The 23250-nt window shown below is 45.3% G+C and overlaps 1 protein-coding gene across 4 annotated transcripts; it reads left to right on the top strand.

Annotated features, from left to right (window-relative positions):
- The first annotated feature begins 3050 nt into the window (after positions 1-3050).
- On the top strand, positions 3051-22022 carry LOC117662593 (uncharacterized). Of its 4 annotated transcripts, none has more exons than XM_034412066.3 (4): positions 3051-3155; positions 7663-8505; positions 9887-10001; positions 12444-22022. In XM_034412066.3, the coding sequence occupies exons 2-4, from the start codon at positions 7726-7728 to the stop codon at positions 13073-13075; spliced, it is 1527 nt and encodes a 508-aa protein (XP_034267957.2). In that variant the 5' UTR covers positions 3051-3155; positions 7663-7725; the 3' UTR covers positions 13076-22022. The 4 variants fall into 4 exon arrangements, with proteins under 4 accessions (XP_034267957.2, XP_034267958.2, XP_087740492.1 ...); XM_034412067.3 differs by having other exon boundaries at positions 3094-3155; positions 7659-8505; XM_087884366.1 differs by having other exon boundaries at positions 3145-3219.
- Positions 22023-23250: the final 1228 nt, after the last annotated feature.

Below are 23250 nucleotides of genomic sequence, written 5' to 3'. Positions count from 1 at the left end.
TCACCGTGAAAGACAGTAAAAGAAAAGAAAAATCCCTAACCCAGTGAATCCTACTAACAAACACACAATCCTACTGCACCATGTGAATTTATTGCACATTGCACCGGCCCCGCAAGTCAATCGTACTATGTTGTTGTAAAGTTATTTTCCATTCAGGAGCCTGACAGCCCATGGATAAAAACTGTTCTTCAGCCTATTTGTGCAGCTGCCTAGGCTTCTATATCTCCTTCCTGACGGCAGGAGAATAAAGAAGCGCTGACCAGGGTGTGAGAAGGCCTCCGAGGTCCGTTCCAGCTCTATTCTGATTAATATAAATATTGTACTATTGACTATCTGCACCAGAAAGTCTCCCCACTCCTAAAATTGGTGTTTTTGTCAACTTTATATGATGGGTGGACTTCAACTCCCAGAATTCCCCAGCCAGCCAAGTCTCTATCAATCAATCATCGATCAATTGAGTTGGAAGGGTCCTTGGAGGTCTTCTAGTCCAGGGGTCTCCAACCTTGGCAACTTTAAGCAAAGCTGGCTGGGGAATTCTGGGAGTTGAAATTGCCAAAGTTGGAGACCCCTGTAATCTAGTCCAACATCCTGCTCAAGCAAGAGACCTATCCCATTTCAGACAGGGGGCTGTTCCTATCCCATGAGATCCCTTTGAAAGAGGTGGGGGTGGGTGGGTTGAAGGGATTATAGCAGAGGTCTTCACACTTGCCAACTTTAAGACTTGGGGACTTCAACTCCCAGAATTCTCCAGCCAGCTATGCTATGCTGGCTGGAGAATTCTGGGAGTTGAAATCCACAAGTCTTAAAGCTGCCAAGTTTGAAGACCTCTGCTATAGGGTCTCCTGTTTAAGCAGAGGGTTGGACTAGAAGACCTCCAAGGTCCCTTAAGCTCTGTTCTGATTAATAGATTGATTGACTGACTGATTGATTGAATGAATGAATGAATATGGCCGATAGGGTATACTTAGATTTCTGTACCGTATTTGATGAAGTTGGCCGTAACCATTTCCTTGATAAAATGGAACCATTTTTTTATTTTTTTTATTTATTTTTATATGCTGCCCTTCTCCGGAGACTCAGGGCAGCTTACAATGCGTTAAGCAATAGCCTTCATACTTTTGTATATTTTATACAAAGTCATCTTATTTCCCCCACAAACCGGGTCCTCATTTTACCCACCTTAGAAAGGATGGAAGGCTGAGTCGACCTTGAGCCTGGTGAGAATTGAACTCGCAATAATTGCAGGCAGCTGGATGCTAAATGCTGCCTTAGTAGGAGGCATTAGCCTCCTACACCACTCAGGCTCCTGCGAGTGAATCGAACTGCCAGAGGCATTTGCAGCTGGTTGAGCAACCACATCCATTGTGTGGTTCTTCATAATGCTAAGACACCTATGTCAACATAGATATGGAGTACAGGTAGTCCTTGACTTACGACTGCAATTGCTAAGCAAGGCAATTGTTGTGAGTTTTGCCGTGTTTTACGCCCTTTTTTTGACACAATTGTTAAGTGAACCTTGTAATCTAGTCCAACCTCCTGCTCAAACAGGAGACCCTAACCCGTTTCAGTCAGGGCTGTTCCAGTCCCGTGAGATCCCTTTAAAAGAGGTTGGGGGCGGAAGGTTTTTTTTTTTTTTTAAAAAAAAGATTTTTATTTTTTAAACAAAACATAAAAACATCCATCATCCATTCCAATTACAAGTAGTGTGTCGGTTGGTTACAAACCTTTTGTGCTTCCTCTCATACAAATTCTCTAATTACAAATTCTCTAATTTCTCGTATTATCGATCTAACATCTAATATCTTTCTATCATTATTCTCATTTATCATTCATTTAACAATGGCATTTCCATCCTATGAAAATCATTTTCCACAAATTGTATTATAACATCTATTTCATATTATTTCATTTCCATGTCTTATTATCTAGCCATTGCTAAAATAAATCCCCTATTTTATAGTATTGTTTATCTCCCTGTTCTCTTAATTCCAAATGTCAATTTGCTCCTTTCAGCACATTCCATAATTTTCCTAATGACTTCATCTTGTTTTGGGTATTTCCTCATTTTCCCAATTTTTAGCAAACACAATTCTAGCTGTTCTGTTAATTCCAAATGTCAATTTGCTCCTTTCAGCACATTCCATAATTTTCCTAATGACTTCATCTTGTTTTGGGTATTTCCTCATTTTCCCAATTTTTAGCAAACACAATTCTAGCTGTTCTCTTAATTTCAAATGTCAATTTGCTCCTTTCAGCACATTCCATAATTTTCCTAATAACTTCATCTTGTTTTGGGTATTTCCTCATTTTTCCAATTTTTAGCAAACACAATTCCAGCCGCTGTCAATACATTCACAATCGGGTAACTCAATTCTCTGTTATATGTTTCTGGTAAGATCCCTAATAAAAAAATCTCTGGTTTGAAATCAATGTGCTTTGGGGGGGAGGTTTGAAGTGGTTATTATTATTATTATTATTATTATTATTATTATTATTATTATTATTATTATTATTATTATTATTAATTGATAATTATTTAATTAATAATAATTATTAATTAATTTAATTTGTACACTGCCCTACTCCCGAAGGACTCAGGGCGGTGAACAGCCAAATAAAATACATATAATACAAATATTAAAAAACCATTAAAATACAATTAAATAATTGGCCCCGAAAACGAAATTTAAAACACCCCAAATTCATAAGACAAATTTAAAATTTAAAAATTTTAAAAGTTTTGAAAAAACAGTTTAAAAGAGAGGTTACAGCAGAGGTCTTCAAACTTGGCCGCTTTAAGACTTGCGGACTTCAACTCCCAGAATTCTCCAGCCAGCATAGCATAGCATAGCATAGCATAGCATAGCATAGCTGGCTGGAGAATTCTGGGAGTTGAAGTCCGCAAGTCTTAAAGCAGCCAAGTTTGGGGACCTCTGGACCGTTACAGTAGCACAACCGTCTCTCTCTCTCTCTCTCTCTCTCTCTCTCCTCCTCCCCCTTTTTCACCTTTTCAACCCCAGCCCTACCCGCTTCCTAGAGAGGACAGGAAGTTGCGGCGAGGGAGGGCGGGATGTAAACAGTCCCGGTCACTTCCGGCCCCGCCTCCCGTGGGAAAGTGGCCTTTGAATTTCCCAGCTCGTGGGAGGGAGATCGGGGTGAGTGCAAAAGGGCAGCGGGGCGGCGGCGGCGGCGGCGCCTTCCCGGACGGGGAGCCCGGAGGTGGCCCGACTTTTCCTTTCTCCCGGGCGGGGTTCCCAGGCTTGGATGGCCAGGGCCAGGGCGGGGTTGGGAGTTCAGATTGGTGGAAGTTTGCAGAGGCCGAGCTGCTCGCAGCAATCCTGGGAATTTGGGGGAGGGGGTAAAAAGGGAGCCGCTCGTCCGCTTGCAGGAGGTTAAAAACAAGGGGAGAGGGGGAAAAAAAATGGGGCATCCTTTTCTGAAATGCAGCGATGAGCATTTGCAAAAATAATAATAATAATAATTAATTAAAAGGATAAGAAAAAAGGAGGAAAAAAGGGATTTGGGGCGAGGTGGGGGGGAGGGGAGGACCCCCCCCAAAAGAACAATAGCCCCCCCCCCGCGAAGCGATTTCAGGGGAGCAAGGTGGAAAAAGTTCTACCAAAGGTTTGCAAGCTGCCGATCGTGGCTTGTGGCCGTCGTGGTTTGTTTAAGAAGGGCTTTCAAAGTCTCCAGGTTTCTTCCGGAGGGTGGGGCACTCTTCTCCCCACCCCCGCCCCCAAATCTGGAAGAGCCAAGAAAGATGGAGCCTGGAGTGTGGGGAGGGAAGCGGGGGAGCGGGGTGTTGTTTCAGCTTGCTGAACCTTGTAATTTAGAGCAGGGGTCTCCAACCTTGGCAACTTTTTAAGCCTGGGGGACTTCCACTCCCAGAATTCCCTAGCCAACAGATTTCAAGACTTGGTGGACTTCCAACTCCCAGAATTCCCCAGCTAGCAGATTTCAAGACTTTAGGACTTCAACTCCCAGAATTCCCCAGCTAGCAGATTTCAGGACTTTGTGGACTTCAACTCCCAGAATTCCACAGCTAGCAGATTTCAAGACTTTGTGGACTTCAACTCCCAGAATTCCACAGCTAGCAGATTTCAAGACTTTGTGGACTTCCAATTCCCAGAGTTGAGTATGATGGCTGGGGAATTCTGGGAGTTGAAGTCCACAAGTCTTATTAAGTTGCCATGTTTGGAGAGCGCTGCTCGTTCATTTCATTCAGCCCATTTTGAGACAAACTCTAAACCAGGGGGTCTCCAACCTTGGCAACTTTAAGCCTGGCGGACTTCAACTCCCAGAATTCCCCAGCTAACAGATTTCAAGACTTTGTGAACTTCCAACTCCCAGAGTTGAGTATGATGGCTGGGGAATTCTGGGAGTTGAAGTCCACAAGTCTTATTAAGTTGCCATGTTTGGAGAGCGCTGCTCTTTCATTTCATTCAGCCCATTTTGAGACAAACTCTAAACCAGGGGGTCTCCAACCTTGGCCACTTTAAGCCTGGCGGACTTCAACTCCCAGAATTCCCCAGCTAACAGATTTCAAGACTTTGTGAACTTCCAACTCCCAGAGTTGAGTATGATGGCTGGGGAATTCTGGGAGTTGAAGTCCACAAGTCTTACAAAGTTGCCCAGCTTGGAGAGAGCCGTGCAATCGAGAGAGGCAGAATTGTTCTGAGGGTTGGGATACTCCCAGGAGAAGGAAAGAAAAAAAAAAAAAGGCAGCTATGTCCCAAAAGTGCTTTTTCAAAAGGCAACTGGACTTCTGTTTTTTTCTTGAAGAGGTTTCGCTTCTCATCCAAGAAGCTTCTTCAGAACTGATGAGAAGCGAAACGTCTTCAAGGAAAAACCAAGAAAGTCCAGTTTCCTTTTGGAAAAAAAAAAAAGCATCTTTGGGACAACCATGACCTGGTTGACTGAGTACAGTACAGTACTGTACAGTAGGAAAGAATAGAACAGAACGCAACAAATTGGAAGGGACCTTGGAGGTCCAGTCCAGGACTGGGCAAATATGGCCCCTTTATGACCTGTGGACTTCAACTTCCAGAATTCCTGAGCCAGCTTGGCTGTCTCAGGAATTCTGGGAGTTGAAGTCCACAGGTTGTAAAAGGGCCACAGTTGCCCACCCCTGTTTTAGTCCAACCCCCTGCTTAGGCAGGAAACCCTCTACCATTTCAGACAAAGGGTTGTCCAATCTCTTCTTAAAAACTTCCAGTGTTGGAGCATTCACAACCTCTGGAGTCTCAAATCTCTGTCGACAAATGGTAGCTATGCTCCCCTCAAGCTCTTGAAAAATACAAAGGTGGAAAGCCAGTACCTGGGCTTTGAATTTTGGGGGTGGGTCAGAACAGCTACACAATTCTCTCCCCCCCCCATTTTGAATGTTTGTGAACCTCAAGAGTTTCATCATCTCCGAAAGGTGGTTGGATTAGCGCTAAGGAGGGCCTCCTGGTTCATGTCTCTCCTTAGCTGTGGTACATTCTCAGCCAACCTACCTTGCAAGGCAGTTGTCAGAACAACAGAGTGGGAAGGGGCCTTGGAGGTCTGTGGAGATTTTCAGTCATTCGGGTCATGGTTGTCCCAAAACAGTGGTGGGTTCCTCCCGGTTCAGCCGAGCCGGTAGCAGTGACGATATGACGTCACCGAACCGGTTCTCTTTGTTCGGGAGCTGGGCCCTCCCAGCTGATTGGCTAGAAGGAAAAAAACTGTTTAAACTCTTGTCGTGGGGCTTCAAAGGGCCGCCTTACAGCTGATCAGTGTTAAAAGGCAGTGTGGTGGTAGACCGGGAGGCTCTAAAAACAAATGGGTAGACCGGTACAGCTCTACAAGCAGTTAAAATTGAATTTGGTTTTAATTGGGTTATTTTAATTACTGGGCCGAAATTATTTAATTGTTTTTAAACTTTTTTTAAAATTTTATATGTTATGTTTTATCTCGGCTGTGCACCACCCTGAGTCCCGCAGGAGAAGGGCGGTATAGAAATATAATAAAATAAATAAATAAATAAATAAAAGCTTGGTAGACCAGTACCTCTGCTAAATCCTAAAGAATTGTCACATGACCATCAAACCACGCCCACAAAATAAGCCACGCCCACAGAACAGATAGTAAAAAATTTTTAGAATCCACCCCTGTCCCAAAGGTGCTTTTTTCAAGAGGCAACTGGATTTTCTCTGAAGACGTTTCACTTCTCATCCAAGGAGCTTCTTCAGCTCGGACCGGATGGTGGGGAATGGAAGGATTTATATTCCTGGCAGACAGCTGGTCATTTGCATCCTTTTTAGAGAGTCGTTGAGGCCCCTTGGAGGTTTATATGAATGGGTTTCCAGAAAAAAATTGCAGATTAGAGGAACCGTTTGCACCACTCAGGTGACCCTGAGGACACAGATAAACCTCCAAGTGCCTCAACGACTCTCTAAAAAGAACACAAATGACCAGCTGTTTGCAAGGAATATATATTCTTCCATTCCCCACTATCCGGTCAGAGCTGAAGAAGCTTCTTGGATGACAAGCGAAACATCTTCAAGGAAAAACAAAAGTCCAGTTGCCTCCTGAAAAAGCACCTTTGGGACTCTCCTTGGTTAGTTTCCCAGCACCCTAGGTGGCAAAGTCTATGTTGTGGCCTGTCAGCGGCCTGTGCAGCTAGTAGCTGATTCCGACAGTGAGGAGGCTGGTGTGGTGCTGCGCCAGCAGCCTGTGCAGCTGGCACTTGAGTCGGACAATGACGAGGCTGGAGAAGATGTGCCAGAGGCGGGGACTCAGCCTTCAGAACCTCCAAAAGCTCCCTTAAGTGAAGAGGACAAAGAGGAGGAGCCTCTTCTCGATGCACGGGTGCGCAGAGCTGCCAAAAGGCAGGAGTGGCTTCGCAGGAGGAGGTCTCCTCGAGAGTAAGGCTTGGGGCTAATTGGCCACTCCCTTAGCCTATTTAAGGAGGAACGCCAACTGAAGCAATTTGCAGGGAACAACTTCGTTCACATACCTTCGTGTCTTGTCTTGCTTATCTTATCAGCTTCCTGCAAATTGCTTCTGGGCATTCTGCCAACCATAGTAAGTTTTCAGTTATTCTTCTTTGAATTCTTGGCGGCTGTTAATACAATTAATTAACAGCCGTTGTTGTAAAAGACTGGTTTATTCAGTAAACTAAGGTTTGAACGGACTTTGTGTGTGCTGCGTTCTTTGGGGTCTGTAGCTGGGGCAGAACAGTTTATCATAACGGGAAGGGTAATACAAAGCTTTTTTTTTTTTTTTTTTAAGAAAAAGGAATTGAGTGGATGCCAGGCTTCTGCCTAGTCTGGTGACGGCGAACCTATGATACGTGTGCCTGAGGTGGCACGCAGAGCCCTCTGTGGACATGCTCACTGTCGCCAGCTCCTCTTCTTGTTTCTGGTGCCCGCAAGCATGCCAGCCAGCTGGTATTCGTGTACCGGCCAGCTGGTGTTCTAGTTTTCAGCGCTCTGCCGGGCCCGTGTGTGTTCCGCTTTGGGCACTCGGTGCCGAAAAGGTTCACCATCACTGGCCTAGTCACTTCTATTACAGGCTTTTGTCTCAAATTCTATCTGATGTTCTCCATTTGTTTTGCGGGGGTGAGGGGCAGGGGGGGAAGCTTGTTGGCATTGAGATGGCTGTGGATTTGATCTCCATGCCAATTTTCTTTTGAGACAGGGGCAGCGTTGCCATCACCGGGCAGAAGCATCGATCCAGTCGGCCGTAGCCCAGAGAAACAAAATGGCGGCAGAGCTCAGGGAGAAATCGGCTCCGAGTCCTTTGAAGGCCGAGCAAGGGAAAGGGAGGCAGATGGGAGAACGCCTCCTGGCGGGGGCCACGAAAGAGAAGGGAGTGGGCCCGGGCTCCCGCCTGATTCCCACAGGCCGCATCCAGGATTTCTGGGAGAGGGCTGATCCTGAGAAAGCAACCCCGGAACCCTGCAGGAACCTGCAGCAACGGTGGGAATCTCAGCTGCAGGAATTCTTGAAGGTTCTGGAAGCTCCTTCCTTGGAAGGGGGAAGCTCACAGCCTCGGACGCCTCTGCCCAGAAGTGACCCTCGCCCGTCCCTGACCTCCTTCCGAGGGAGAGCCAGTTGCCCCCAGCAGCCTCGAGCCGAGAGAGGGACCCAGCTCACAATCAGCCTGAGTGGAGAAGCCCACCGGATGGAGCCTCCGAAGAGGTTTCACGGTCAGAAAGCTGCCAGGCTCCCCCGGGGACAGCAGGCCATCAGCTGGAATGACGAATGCTGCCTCTTCCGGCAATTCGGCTACCAGGAAGCCAATGGGCCTCGGGAAGCCTGCCGTCACCTCCGAAGGCTCTGCCACCAGTGGCTGAAACCCGATCAGCACACCAAGGAGCAGATCCTGGAGATGGTAGTGCTGGAGCAGTTCCTGGCCATTCTGCCCCCGGAACTGCAGGGCTGGGTGCGGGAGTGCCGCCCTCTGACTTGCACCCAGGCTGTGATCCTGGCGGAGGATTTCCTGCTGCGAGAGCAAGAGAGCAAAGGCCAGGAAGAACAGGTGAGGGATTGCCCCGGGGGGGGGGTGTCTCTCGGTGGGTGAGAAGAAGGGAAGAGAGGCCAGGTTGTCTCTGGAGAGGTAGATGGGGATGGGAGGGTGGATTGGGCAGAAGGGAAGGGGAGAGGGGAAAAAGGAAAGGAGAGGGAAGCGGAAAGGAAAGAGGAATAAAAGCAAAAGAGAAAGGGAAGGAAAGAAAGAATGGAGAGGAAAGAAGGAAAGAGGAAAAAGAAAGGAATGAAAGAAAAGGAAAGAAGAAAGAAGGGCGAGGATAGGCAAGGGGAAAGAAAAGAGGAAAGGAAGGGGGAATAAAAGGAAAGGAAAGAGGAAAGGAAAAAAAGGAAAGGAAGGGAAAGAAGGACAAATGAAAGAAGGAAAGGGGAAGGGAAGAGGAAATGGGAATAAAAGGAAAGGAAAGAAAAGGAAAGGAATGAAAGAAAAGGAAAGAGGAAAAGGAAGGAAGGGAAAGGATAGGCAAGGGGAAAGAAGAGGAAAGGAAGGGGGAATAAAAGGAAAGGAAAGAGGAAAGGAAAAGGAAGGAAGGGAAAGAAGGAAAAAAAAGGAAAGGGGAAGGAAAAGGGAAGAGGAAATGGAATAAAAGGAAAGAGGAAAGAAAAGGAAAGGAATGAAAGAAAAGGAAAGAGGAAAAGAAAGGAAGGAAGGGAAAGGATAGGCAAGGGGAAAGAAGAGGACGGGGGAATAAAAGGAAAGAGGAAAGGAAAAGGAAGAAAGGGAAAGAAGGAAAAATGAAAGAAGGAAAGGGGAAGGAAAAGGGAAGAGGAAAGGAAAGGAAGGGGAAGGTGAGAGAAACGGGATGGAGGAAGGGGGAAAAATGGGAAGAGAGAAAGGGAAGAGGAGTCAGGCAGGAAGGAAGGAAGGAGAAAGAAAACTAAGGTTACAGAAAGAATACCTGGAAGTTAGAAGAGCCAAAGGGAACAAGTTGCCATCTGGCAAATGCAATGTGAGGAAAAGGCCAATTTGATGCAGTGGGCAAAAGCTCCAGTCAAGGCACCGGAAAATTCTTGAGTTCTAATTCTGCTATGGGCATGACGTCAGATGGATGACAGGGCCAGTCCCTCTTTCTCAGTCCTGAGGAGGAGGAGGAGGAGGCAGTGGCGGCAAGGGAAACAGTGTCCGACAACATGGCCAGGAAAATTGCAGGGTCACACTATCGCTCCAAAGGACAGCGTGTCCTGAACTGTCTTGCTAAACCAGTGCTTCTCAACCTTGGAAGCTTGAAGATGGGTGGACTTCAATTCCCAGAATGCCCCAGCCAGCGCTGCTGGCTGGGGGATTCTGGGAGTTGAAGTCCACCCATCTTCAAGCTACCAAGGTTGAGAAACACTGCACTAAACGGAAGGGCTGGGACTCTGTTCTGTTTCAGGCCATCAGCCTCTTGGAGAAGGACCATTTGACTGAGAAGGCCCCCCTGGAAAGCTGGCAGAGACCCTCCCTTAGAGAGACGAAGCGGGAGAGCGACCGACACGTGGTGCTGTTGGGTGAGGGCCTTTGGGTGTCGCGCACTTCTGAAAGGAAATGTTTTGGGGAAAATGCTGAGGGTAGCTCCTTATGACCGTCAGGGTTATGACCGTTGCAGCATTCCCCATTGTCACGTGATCAAAATTCAGATTTTGTTTTTTTTTTTTAGCGGCGGGTTCATATTTATGACGGTTGCAGTATCCCGGGGTCATGTAATCCTCTTTTGCGACCTTCTGACAGGCAAAGTCATTGGAGATTGAGTGATTGATTCAATTAGGTATCTGTTTATAAAAATATTCATATAAATGACGAGAAATTATGTGAGGTACGGAATATTTACCAGGTTTCTCCGAAAATAAGACCCTGTCTTATATTTTTTTGAATCCTGAAATAAGCACTTGGCCTATTTTCGGGGGGGTCTTATTATTTTGGGGTGTGTGGGACAAGATGGAGCCCCTCTTGCCATTTTACCTGATTTCCAGCTCTGCTTTTAAATATTTTCAGGGGGAGGCTTATTTTAGAGTATACGCTCAAAAGCCCGATTGGGCTTATAGTCAGGGAATGTCTTCTTTTTGGGGAAACGGTATTTATATATACATCATACACTTATTTATATATACATCACACATATACAAAACACAACTCTCACACCCCGTGTTTCTCCAAAAAGAAGGCCGGTTTTCTTTTGACCCCCCGAAAAACCGGCTAGGCCTTTTTTTTTGAGGGTTCTAATGATTGACTCACCTCGCGGCAGTGGCACCGACAGCCCCGCCCAGGAGGAGCCCACTGTTGGCTCATTTCTTCTGCGGCCACTTGCCGCCACTCGCACGCATCGCCCCGGCCTCCGTTTCGCCTTCAGATGCCTTCCGGCAGGCATCTAAAAGTGAAACGGAGGCCGGGGCGATGCGTGTGAGTGGCGGCAAGCGACCGCAGAAGAAGACAAGGCAGGTGTCAGGGTATGTGAGGCCTGGTAAGAAGGGCAGCTCCAGCCCCTCCCCCATCCCTACCTTAGCTTATTTTTTTTACCTGTGCGCCTCGCCCCACCCCCTACATCCCGGGGTGGGCGGGGTCTTAATTAGGGCTAATTTTGTGGGTGGGGCTCAATTTGATCGCATGTGCTCAAGAATGTGATAGGGCTTCTTTTCAAGGTGGGCCGTCTTTTTGGAGAAACACAGTATATATATATGGGGTCGCGATGGGTCGGACACGACTTCGTGAACAATAACATATATATATATATATGTTTATATATATGTATTTCTCTTTAGCCAGGTTCTTCCTATGTAAACCAAGATTTTTATGCAGCCCTAGTTCAGTGAAATCACAATCCACTAGTTTCTAGGCTTTTTTTCTGGCAGCCAGCAAACATTGGGAGATGGGCAGCAGAGGGTTTATATATATATATATACATACATACATACATACATAGATGTATGAAAGTTATGCAGGTTAGAGAATGAAGATTCGAGGAGATTGATTAAATTTATTTATTTATTTATTTATTTATTACATGTATTTATATGCCGCCATTCTCCCGAAGGACTCAGGGCGGCGAACATAAGTTAAGAAACAAGTACAATAAAATCATAATTTAATCCAAATAATTAATTAGTGGTAAATAATAAAGCCTGGAATCAGTCTCAGCCTATTTGTTTGAAAAGCCAAGTCTTCAAGTCCCGATGGAAGGAGCGGAGATCAGGAGCCATAAGTTAAATTTACTTAGATATGCCGTATTTTTCGGACTATAAGACATACCTTTTTCCCCCCTAAAAGGGAGTGAAAATTTGGGTGCGTCTTATACACCAAATTTACCCCCGCCCACCCACTAGCCCCCACCCTTTGGCCTCTGCCTCCCAGCAATTTACCTCTTCATAGCAAGCAGCAAGCCCATTTCAGCTTCAGCACAGCCTAATTAGCACAAGTTGATTGTCCCTTGGATCAGCCTCCTGACTCAGCTGTTTCAGGCTGCAGGGATTGCCATTGCCTGTTGCTGCGCAGGCCTCTGCTGCTTGTTGCAAGGAGGTAAATTGCTGGGAGCAGATATTTTTTTTCTTGTGCTAATCAAGCTATGCTGAAAACGAAAATGAAAGTAAAGCAGGCTGTTTGCTGCAAAATTGCTCAGAGGCAGAGGGAGATTTCTTTTTCTCACCAAAAAAGGTAAGTGCATCTTATAGTCTGGAGCGTCTTATACTCCGAAAAATACGGTATGTTTATAAATTAGATGAAAAATTGTGAAAAATGTTTATAGGTGATGAGAATGAGGATTATAGCAGATTGATTTATTCATTTTCATTTATATGGATGGATGCAGAGAGAGAGATAATACACAGATAAATAGACAGACAGACAGATAGATGATGTATGGATGACAAGAAATGCAGGGTAGAGAACAAGGATGCCGGCTGATTGAATAATTGATTGATTCAATGTATATGGATCTACCTATATATCCATTTATGTAGATGAGGAGGAGTTCTGTGAGGAAGACAGCGAGGATCGAGAGTCGGGTTGGGAGTGGTCCGGAAGAGGCGAGCCCGGCGTCTCCTGTTCTCCCAATCCGGGAGAAGCATCTGAAACCCTCTACTGGAACAGCGAGGAGAAGGCGGAGGGTAAATTCATCAATTCCCAGGGGACCTACGAGGACTTGGACGAGAGCGTCCTGCAGCCCAGCCTCTTTCCCAGCGAACCGGACAACACCTGCCTGATTTGCCGCAAAGTCTTCCGGCGCCGTTCCAACCTCATCGCCCACGAGCGGACCCACTCCGGCGACCAGTGGTACAACTGCTCCGAGTGCGGGAAGAGTTTCGTCAGCCGGGCCGCCTTCCTCATCCACCAGCGGGTCCACACAGGGGAGAAGCCCTACAAGTGCTCTTACTGCGGGAAGGGCTTCAACACGGGCTCGAGCCTCACCCGCCACAAGCGCATCCACACGGGCGAGAAACCCTACAAGTGCCTGGATTGCGGGAAGCGTTTCAATGACTACTCCAACTTCATCGTCCACAAGCGGATTCACACGGGCGAGAAACCTTACGAGTGCTCGATCTGCGGGAAGAGGTTCAGCGATAACTCGAACTTTATCAAGCACCACCATTGAGAGGCTGCCTGATTTGGCTGGTAGTGTTGTTGTGTCTTTTTTTTTTCCTTCTTCCACAATAGAATCGCCATTAGGGCGGCAAGAGATAGAACTACGGTCACAAAAGCATTTCTGCCTATAGATATGCCAGATGTGGGTTCCTGCAGGCTCGGTTGACTCGAGTGGTTTGGGGTTCTTCTTGGGTTAGGATGCTACTCTGTAGAGGCCGAAAACTTCCTCCATTTTTATCCCAAAGGTGCTTATTTTTATCCCAAGAGGCAACTGGGCTTTCTGGTTTTTCTTTGAAGACGTTTTCGCTTCTTGTTAAGGATATTCTTGGCTCATAACCGATGTTATGGGTTATTGAGCAGAGTACCCCTTGAGTATGCACATGAAAATGGCTGAGAGTGTTTATGAATAATCACAGTTAATATACAGACACACTGAGTTGTGGTATTCTTTTACTTTTAGGAAAAAGTAAAACAAAGTCCAATAACAATCCAGGTCATACGCAGATAAGGCGATAGTTAAAATATCAATCCAGAGATATTTCAAGTACAAAGTCTTCTTACCAGTTGTTGTAGTCATTACACAATAAAACAGTTCTTGAGTTTCAAACAGGAACAAGTTCAATATTAAAACATTCAATAAATAGTAGAAAGCAACACGTAGCAATGATCAAACAGTGATCATGCAGAGAGAACAGGTAGAGAGTAACAGCAAGTAAGCAGATAAAATGGTGTAGTGTTCCCAAGCCATGATTCAGGCTTCCCCTTAAGTACATTGGCTACAGAGCTTAGCCAATCAGGATACAGGATGATGCAATACAGTCTTAAAGCAATATAATACCTTTTGACTGCAAACATATATTGATAGTTTATATATTGCCTGACCAACTAGTTAGACAATAGCCATTTCCTTTTTTTTTTTATGATACTTTATTGATTTAAAAAAAAAAAATTAAAAAGAAAACATCACATCTCCATTAACATCTGAGGTGTCGTGCGGTTACATATTTACATTATATACATATCAAGTATCTTCGAATCTACCATTATTAAAGATAGACATATCCTTATAATCTTGTTCTATTATTCCACCATTTGTACCACCTTTCCCATACTGCCTTAAATTTTGAATTCTCATCATCTTTAAGAGCACTTGTTAATTTTGCCATTTCTGCGCATTCTAGGATTTTATTTATTATTGTCACCTCTGGAGGGGTTTGTTTGTCCTTCCAGTATTTTGCAAAGGTTATTCTGGCCGCTGTTATAACATGTATAATTAATTGTATCTTATCCTTAGAGAGTCCATCTCCCATCATTCCTAATAAGAAAATTTCAGGGGAAAGTTTTATATCTTCTTCCACTATTTCTCATAGCCAGATTCATATTTTGGTCCAGAACTTTTTTGTCTCGGGGCAGGACCACCACATATGAAAGAAGGTGCCATGACAATAGCCATTTCCTAACACTTCTCATCCAAAAAGCTTCTTCACCTTTGACTTGGATGGTGAGGAATGGAAGGATTTCTATTCCTTGCAGACAGCTGGGCATTTGCATCCTTTTAACGAGCCGTCGAGGCCACTTGGAGGTTTATATGTGTCCCTCAGGGTCACTTGAGTGGTGCAAACGGATGGGGAGCCTTTTTGGAACTGCTGAAAAGACTTGTAGACTGGAGATAGACGATGTCATATCCTTCCCTCCTCTGTGATCCTCAGGACCCAGATGAAACCCCAAGTGGCCTCAACGGCTCTCTAAAAAGAATGCAAATGACTAGCGGTCTGCAAAGAAATAGAAATCTTTCCATTCCCCCACCGCCCAGTCAGAGGTGAATGAAGGAGCTTCTTGGATGAGAAGCAAAACGTCTTCAAAGAAAAACAAAACAAAACAAGGAAGTCCACTCGCCTCTTGAAAAAGCACCTTTGGGACCACCATGAGCTGAATGACTGTGAGAATCTCCCTAGACTTCCATTTGTATCATTTCATTTTTTTCCCCACCCCTCTTAAAATGCAGTTCCCTCAACACTAACTCAGCTTTTTTCTTTTCTGCAATCTGGGAATGTGGCAATTTCAGGCGTCACGGCAGTTAGGAAAACGAAAAAAATAACAACCTCTCATTGTAGTCTCGGGGGGGATGGAGCGGGGGGACTACAGATGGTTCTCTTAGGTACGACCACCACTGAGCCCCAAGTATCCATTGCTAAGCAAGACAGCCGTTAAGTGAGTTTCGCCTCATTTTACAACCTTCCTTGCCACAGTTGTTAAGTTGCTCGCATGGGTGGAGTCGTGAGCGCCTGTGATGCTCACGTGAAGTGTCCGTGTGAGTGGGCCTGCGAGGGCCTGCGATGTTCACATGAGGGGGCTATGCACGCAAGCACACATGTGCGCGGACCAGCCAGCTACTCAAACGGTCCGGTGACCAATAGGCTGCGGCCCAGTAGTGGGTCACCGCTCACAGGTTTGGGACCCCTGGTTTAATGGCTTTTCCGATCAAGAAATTCTTCCTTATAAAACGGGTCTCCAATCTTGGCAACTTTAAGACTTGTGGACTTCAACTCCCAGAATTCCTCAGCCAGCTTTGCTGGCTGAGGAATTCTGGGAGTTGAAGTCCACAAGTCTTAAAGTTGCCAAGATTGGAGACCCCTGTTATAAAAGCTTGGATGTCATTCTGGAGACTTCCATTCTATAGTTCTTGTCTACTCCTGGGTGTGATGGATAATAAATCCACACCCACTGGAGAAATTTGATCACCCTTCGCATATTATCCAGAACTTTCCACCATCCTTGATATTCTCCTCAGCTTTCTTTCCAGCTCCTCAGCTTCCTTCTTCTGGGACAAACCCGAACTATCTACAGTACAGGTAGTCCTTGACTTACGACCACAACTGAGCCCTGAATCTCGGTTGCTAAGTGAAACTTTTGTTAAATGATTGTTGACCTAATATTACGACCTCTCTTACCCCCCGTTTGTTAAAACGAGTCCCCGCAGTTGTTAACGACAAGGTTGTGAAGTGAATCTGTCTTCTCGGCTGACTTTGGTCTTCAGAAGGTCGTAAAAGGGGATCACCTGACCCCTCCCCCCAGGAACACTGCGGCCGTCATAAATATGAGTCCATTGCCACGCATTTGAATTTTGATCACGGGAGCACAGGGATGCTGCAAAGGTCATAAGTGTGAAAAACGGTCATAAGTCACTTATTTCAGTGCCGCTGGAACGGTCGCTAAATGAACGGTCACTAAACCTAATCTAATCATTTAAATATGAGCCAGCAGTGTGTAGCAGCTTCCAAAAAAGCCAACACAGTTCTAGGCTGCATTAACAGAGGGATAGAATCAAGATCACGTCAAGTGTTAATACCACTTTATAATGCCTTGGTAAGGCCACACTTGGACTATTGCATTCAGTTTTGGTTGCCACAATGTAAAAAAGATGTGGAGGCTCTAGAAAGAGTGCAGAGAAGAGCAATAAAGATGATTAGGGGACTGGAGGCTAAAACATGAAGAACGGTTGCAGGAACTGGGTATGTCTAGTTTAATGAAAAGAAGGACTAAGGGAGACATGATAGCAGTCTTCCAATATCTCAGGGGCTGCCACAAAGAAGAGGAACTCAAACTATTCTCCAAAGCACCTGAAGGTAGAACATGAAGCAATAGATGGAAACTAATCAAGGAGAGAAGCAACCTAGAACTAAGGAGAAATTTCCTGACAGAACAATTAATCAGTGGAACAACTTGCCTCCAGAAATTGTGAGTGCTCGAACACTGGAAGTTTTGAAGATGAGATTGGATAACCATTTGTCTGAAATGGTATAGGGTTTCCTATCTGAGCAGGGGGCTGGACTAGAAGACCTCCAAAGTCCCTTCCAACTCTGCTATTCTATTCTAAATGAATTGTTTGAATGGTCACTAAATGGAACTGTTGTAAATCGAGGACAACCTGTACAATCTCCTCCCAGATTGGGATTATCTGGCTGGCTATGCGCAATGATCCTTGCTAGTGTTCATTCAGGGTTCCTTGGGTTGTTGGGCAGTTGGGTTAATTCTGGGAACTCAGGGATAAAACTAACCGAGTTTGATGTACCGTGCGACTCTGAGCCTTGGTTTGTTTTGGAACTGAGTCTGTGATAACTAGAGAATTCACCCTAGCACGCTAAGGCAGAGGTCCCGAACTTCTCTGGGTTGGGGGCCCGCGGGGGGCTGGGGGCTGGCGCCTTTTCGCACATGCGAACGGGGCTGTGAGTGTGCACACATTTGTAGCGACGGTAGTGCGAGTGGGGGTATGCGCACAGGTACACGCACTGGCCAGCCATTCACGCGGCCCAGTGGCGAACACCTCACGGCCCGGTAGTAGGCCGTGTCCCACAGGTTGGGGACCCCTGCCCCGAGGCATCCTGTGCTTTCTTTGCTTTTGATTTGATGTGTTGTGTGGATACACATCCTGTGTCTGTGTGGCTTTTGGTCCGATCTTAACAATTTTATTGGAGGTGTTCCTTTTCCAGTTTGTACAAAGAACCAAAGATGGAGCCTTCCTCCTTCCTCCCTCAGAGTTATAGACCTTGACAGCTGTATTAAACCAGCTGAGCCCATGTGAGGTGTGTTTGTGTGTGTGTAGTTTTAGGCCTCTTCAGGTAGACTCAATATGTCGGGTTCTTGCTGCTTTCTTGCTGGGGTTGGTTTCCTTGCAGACATTTCATTACCTGACTGGGTAACATCATTAGTGCGAGGGAGAGTTGATACGCCATTGCGTTACTCAAGCACTTTTGATTGTTTTAAGTTTTCTAACGGACAGGAAGTTAAATCCTCAATTTGAGTGACGTTTTGGGATTTTTAATTCACAAGCAATATCTGTTGACTTTCAGGCTCCTGCTTGAGGGGCGGCAATAAATAATTCTGACAGGGACACCCCCCCCAACTTCTTTAAAATTTTATTTTTAGTTTCTAACCTTCCTTTTTTACTAATACAGGTAGTCCTCGACTTACAACCACAATTGAGCCCAAAATTTATGTTGCTAAGTGTGACATTTGTTAAGTGAGGTTTGCCCCGTTTTACGACTTTTCCTTGCCACGGTTGTTAAGTGAATCACTGCAGTTGTTAAGTTAGCTACATGGTTGTTAAGTGAATCACTGCAGTTGTTAAGTTAGCTACACGATTGTTGAATGAATCTGGTTTCCCTGTGGACTTTGCTTGTCGCAAAAGGGGATCACATGAGCCCCAGGACACTGCAACCGTCATAAATATGAGTCAGGTGCCAAGTGTCTGAATTTGGATCATGTAACTGGAAAAGCTGCATGGAGAGAAATGATCGTGACTTTTTCCAGTGTCGGTGTAGCTTTGAATGGTCACAAAACAAACTGTTATAAGTCAAGTTAATGGTGGGATCTTCTACAGAACAGTTTTCTGTGTCACATAATAAGCTTAAGGATAACATAACAAGTGATTGCAGCTAGTCCTCAGTTTACAACTACAGTCGAGCCTGACATTTCTGTTGCTAAATGAGACAGTTAAGTGAGTTTCTCCCAGGGGTGAAATGCTCCCAGTTCGGACCGGATCGCCTGATCCAGTAGCGATGGAGGCGGGTGGTTCGGAGAACCGGTAGCAAAAATTCCTGCCCCCACCCCATGGCAGCTTGAGTCGCGCGATCATCAGAGGCTTTTTTTTTTTTTTTACTTTTAAAAGCATTTTTTCTACAACCTCTTCGGCAGAAAAAATGCTTTTAAAAGTAAAAAAAAAAAAGCCTCTGATGATCGCACGGCTCAGTTGGGATCGTCAGAGGCTTTTAAAAGCATTTTTTCTACAACATCTGAGATTGTAGAAAAAATGCTTTTAAAAGCCTCTGACGATCCCAGCTGAGTTGTCTGGTCGTCAGAGGCTTTTAAAAGAAAGAAAGCCTCTGCCGATCAGGCAACTCAGCTGGGATTGTCAGAGCCTTTTAAAAGAAAAAAAGCCTCTGCTGATCAGGCAACTCAGCTGGGATTGTCAGAGCCTTTTAAAAGAAAAAAAGCCTCTGCTGATCAGGCAACTCAGCTGGGATTGTCAGAGCCTTTTAAAAGAAAAAAAGCCTCTGCCAATCAGGCAACTCGGCTGGAATCATCAGAGCCTTTTAAAAGAAAAAAAGCCTCTGCTGATCACTGAAGAGGTAGAAAAAATGGTTTTAAAAGTAAAAAAAAAAAAGTTGGCCACGCCCACCCAGTCACATTACCACCACCCCCACAGAACCGGTAGTAACAAATTTTACATTTCACTACTGGTTTCTCCCCATTGTACGACCTTTCCTGCCATGGTTGTTAAGTGAATCACATGGTCATTAAGTGAATCTGGCTCCCCCCCCATTGAGTTTGCTTGTCTGGAGGTCGCAAAAGCAGATCATGTGACCCCGGGAACACTGCGACCGTCATAAATACGAGTCAGTTGCTAAGTGTCCCAAGTTTTGATCAGGTGATCATGGGAACTCTGCAACGGTCGTCGATCACACCGACAGTCATCAATCACTTTTTTCAGTACTGTTATAAATGCGAACAGTCATTAAACGAATGGTTGTAAACCGAGGACTACCTGAAATTACCCTGAAGGGGTTCTATTGTCAGCAGAGGACCTGGGGATGCTGGGTTCAAATCTCTTATTCATGTTTTCCCCACAGTGAGCTCTAGTTAAAGTCAGTTTTCTGGAGAGTTTATCGATGGCCATCAAAATGCAACCTGAGTATCCCTCCGGTCCATTGGTGAGTCTCGGACTGACCTACCTCTTAGGGGCGTTGTGAAGATTGAAGGCTGGAAGCAGGGAAGGAGAAGAATTGAGTCACCGAGATTATGAAACATGCAGAGCTGGTTCATTTTACTGCTTCGTTTATCTTTTTGCGACTTAGTTACCAGTTGTGTAAATCCTCTCCACTTCTTTGCGTAGTTTCTCATTCGCTTACTCTGTGATTCCTCACAAATGGATTAATTCCACAGCTAAATGGAGCTTCGTATTTTATGAACGCAGAAGATGTTTCTCTGAACTTTTTAGAAAGATGGGAGCACGGAAGAAATCCCTTTGCTATTTCCTGCTTCTTCTTTTCTTTCTTTCTTTCTTTTTTTTAACCCAGGGCTTGTATGAATGCAGGAATTGGCATTTTTTATGGTGTGATCTTGTTTGGGTGTTTGTCCATGAAAATAATTCTTTTTTTTTTTTCCCTTTTTATTTTCCTTTTTTTTTAAAAATGGTGCTTGGAGGAGTCTCTTGTCGCTTGAGGTTTCTGTCGCTAAGTGAGTTTCCTCCTGCTTAGAAGAGAGTTGAGAAATGTTCCTGGTTGGAATGCAGCATCGGAACTGGTCAACCCCACACAAATCATGTGTATAATTTGGCTGCAAAATAGTATGACTGCTAATTTTAAAAAAGAGGAGAAACGGGGGTGTCAAACTTGATTTCATTGAGGGCTGCATCCAGGGTGGATTTGATTTAAATCACAATTTAAATCATGATTTAAACCACTAGGAAAAAGGCTTGATTTAAATCAACTCGATTTAAATCATAATTTTTAAAGAGCAACTGTCATCTCTGCTCCTCCTTTGACCCACTGTTGACTCACCGATAGTCCCAGTGTTGCAGAATATACAGCCTCGTGCTACATAACTAAGCTCCATTTCATGCTGAGTAAACTAAATTATTTATGTATCTTAAATAGAAAACTATCTTACGATAATTTTTACCCCAAAAGTTTTTTATTAAAATAAATTCGATAAAAATCAAAAAAATCCGATTTAAATCAAAAAAATCTGATTTTTTTAATTTTTTTAAAAAAAATCATTGATTTTTATCCACCCTGGCTGCATCAGGGTTGTGTTTTACCTCAAGGGGCCCAGAGTGGATGTGGCCAGGATGGCTGTGGCCAGCTCAGTATCACTCATGTTGGGGGTGCCTGTGGTGGTCTGAGCGCTCTGGCAGCGAAAACGGACTCCCGAGCTCTGTTTTCACCTGCGACAGCCTCCTGCAACCCTCTGCCAGCGAAAACGGAGCTCAGGAGGACCACCTGCGGCCCTCACAAACTCCGTTTCCACTGGCAGAGGCACCACAGGCCATTCTTTCACTGTTCTCCAGGGCAGCCCTGCGGGCCGGATTCAGTCCCCGGGCCTTGAGTTTGACACCCCTGAGGTAAACCTTGAGTTACGACTGTAATGGAACCTGCCCATTATGGTCGGAAGTCACGATGTTACAAACTGTTTTTGTGGTGGTCGTTAAATGAACAGATTATTTGTTATGGGCCCCAGTTTTAACGACAACCAGAAATAAATGCCGGTCACATGACCACAGGGCACCGCTAAAACCTGGTCATGTGACCACAGGGTATCGCTAATAGCTGTAAACGTGGCCCAGTTGCCAAACGCTCAGCGTGTGATTGTGTGACCACGGGAGAGGAGTGACTATTGTAACTTTGAATCTAGGTCATAAGTACCTCCAGATCGTCGTAATTTTGGACTCCGGTTAAGTGATCAGTTGTAAGTCAAGGACTACCTGTAGAAAGGAATTAGCTGACCAAGGAGAATGAAGAAAGACTAGATACAAGCAAGTAGAAATAATGGTGTTATTGTCTAGTTAGGGCATTCTTGATTTACATTGAGAAGCTGCCGGTAGATATTTGCCAGAGCAGCATCTCCAAATGACGAAGGGGCATCTGATTGGTTACTCCTTTTGTATCTGGGGAGATCTTCCTGTCCCTTGATCGCTGGAGATGCTCTGTTGCCCAGCCTTTCCCCGTTCTGCGACTTTTTTCCATCAGTCCTAAGAATGCTGCGGCCTGGCGCTGAATTTGGAATCCTTCCTTCCAAAGAGATCAATCAGAATTGTACGAGTTGGGCAGACACGTAGCAAAACATCCACCGAATAATAATTTTTACACCTTTTTGAAATGTAATAATATCCAGTAAGTGAACTTTTAATAACAAATGTTCAATAAACGAAACTTTTAATAAAATTTAAATTCATTCAAGCGTGGACCCTGCTGTCTGTTTCTTGGCTGTGACTCAACACGGCCACAGGGATGGGAGAACGGGTGGAAAATCCAGGTAGTGGTTACTGCTATGTGTCAACTGTCCAGCTGGCGAATCCAGAAAAAGAAACTCCTGGGACATTGTTTTTACCAAGAGTGCAAACTTTACTGAATTAAATCCTCACTGGCACAGAAAGAGCAAAACCAGTCTGGGCTTCCCACGCAAAAACATGCATAGTTCATTCCCCCTTTTCCTTATGAGCCACCCACAATTTATTACCCTGTTTCTCTGAAAATAAGACATCCCCTGATAATAAGCCCAATCGGGCTTTTGAGTGCATGCGCGAAAATAAGCCCTCCCCAAAAATATTTAAATGCAGAGCTGGAAATCAGGTAAGATGGCAAGAGGAGCCCCATCTTGCTCCACGCGCCCCAAAATAAGACCTCCCCGAAAATAAGGCCAAGCGCTTATTTCGGGGTTCAAAAAAATATAGGATAGGATTAGGGTCTTATTTTCGGGTATGTCCGCCAATCACTTCAGTTCATTTTATTATGGGAACCGGCCAGCCCTACTGAGACATCTGCTCGGAGTGTCCTTGAAGGGGAGTAATGTTTCCCGGGAACCAACTGTTCTGACCTAGGGGTTCCCAAACCACGAAGCAGACTTCTTATCCTGACGAAAATCGCTTTTTATTAAGTTACTGTGAATTTCTCTCATTCACCTTCAGCAAAATCTTTCAAGGGTGAATTTACACTCACAGACCTTATCTGGCTTGGAGAGCTGCCAGGCCGATCTCTTCAAAACTTGGCAAGGAGCCTCGGAGAGTCACAAACCAGTTAGGCGAACTAATTGTCTCCTGCAAACTGTACTCCTCTTTTGCTCCTCTTTTATTCCCTCTGGGAGGGGCCATTCATCATCCACCTGTGGCCTTACTCCCAAGTTGATCCTTGTTCCTTAGCTGTTCCCTTCGTCTGGCAACTCTGCACATGCGCACACTGGGAACAGGCTCCAGCTGTTCATTTGCCTCACTGATGTCGGACTCTGAAGGCATCTGATAACTGTCATGCGGCCCTGCCCCCATCTCTGCCTCCGACGCACTCGTCAGAACCTTCCCCAGACTCTGTTGTGGCCCGTCAGCGGCCTGTGCAGTTAGTAGCTGATTCCGACAGCGAGGAGGCTGGTGTGGTGCTGCGCCAGCAGCCTGGGCAGCTGGCGCTCGAGTCGGAC

The sequence above is a fragment of the Pantherophis guttatus genome, chromosome 2 (assembly GCF_059756535.1).
Source record: "Pantherophis guttatus breed Tessera chromosome 2, ASM5975653v1, whole genome shotgun sequence".
NCBI lineage: Eukaryota > Metazoa > Chordata > Lepidosauria > Squamata > Colubridae > Pantherophis > Pantherophis guttatus.
Note: the sequence above shows the minus strand (reverse complement) of the source record. Positions and strands in the feature narration are given on the sequence as shown.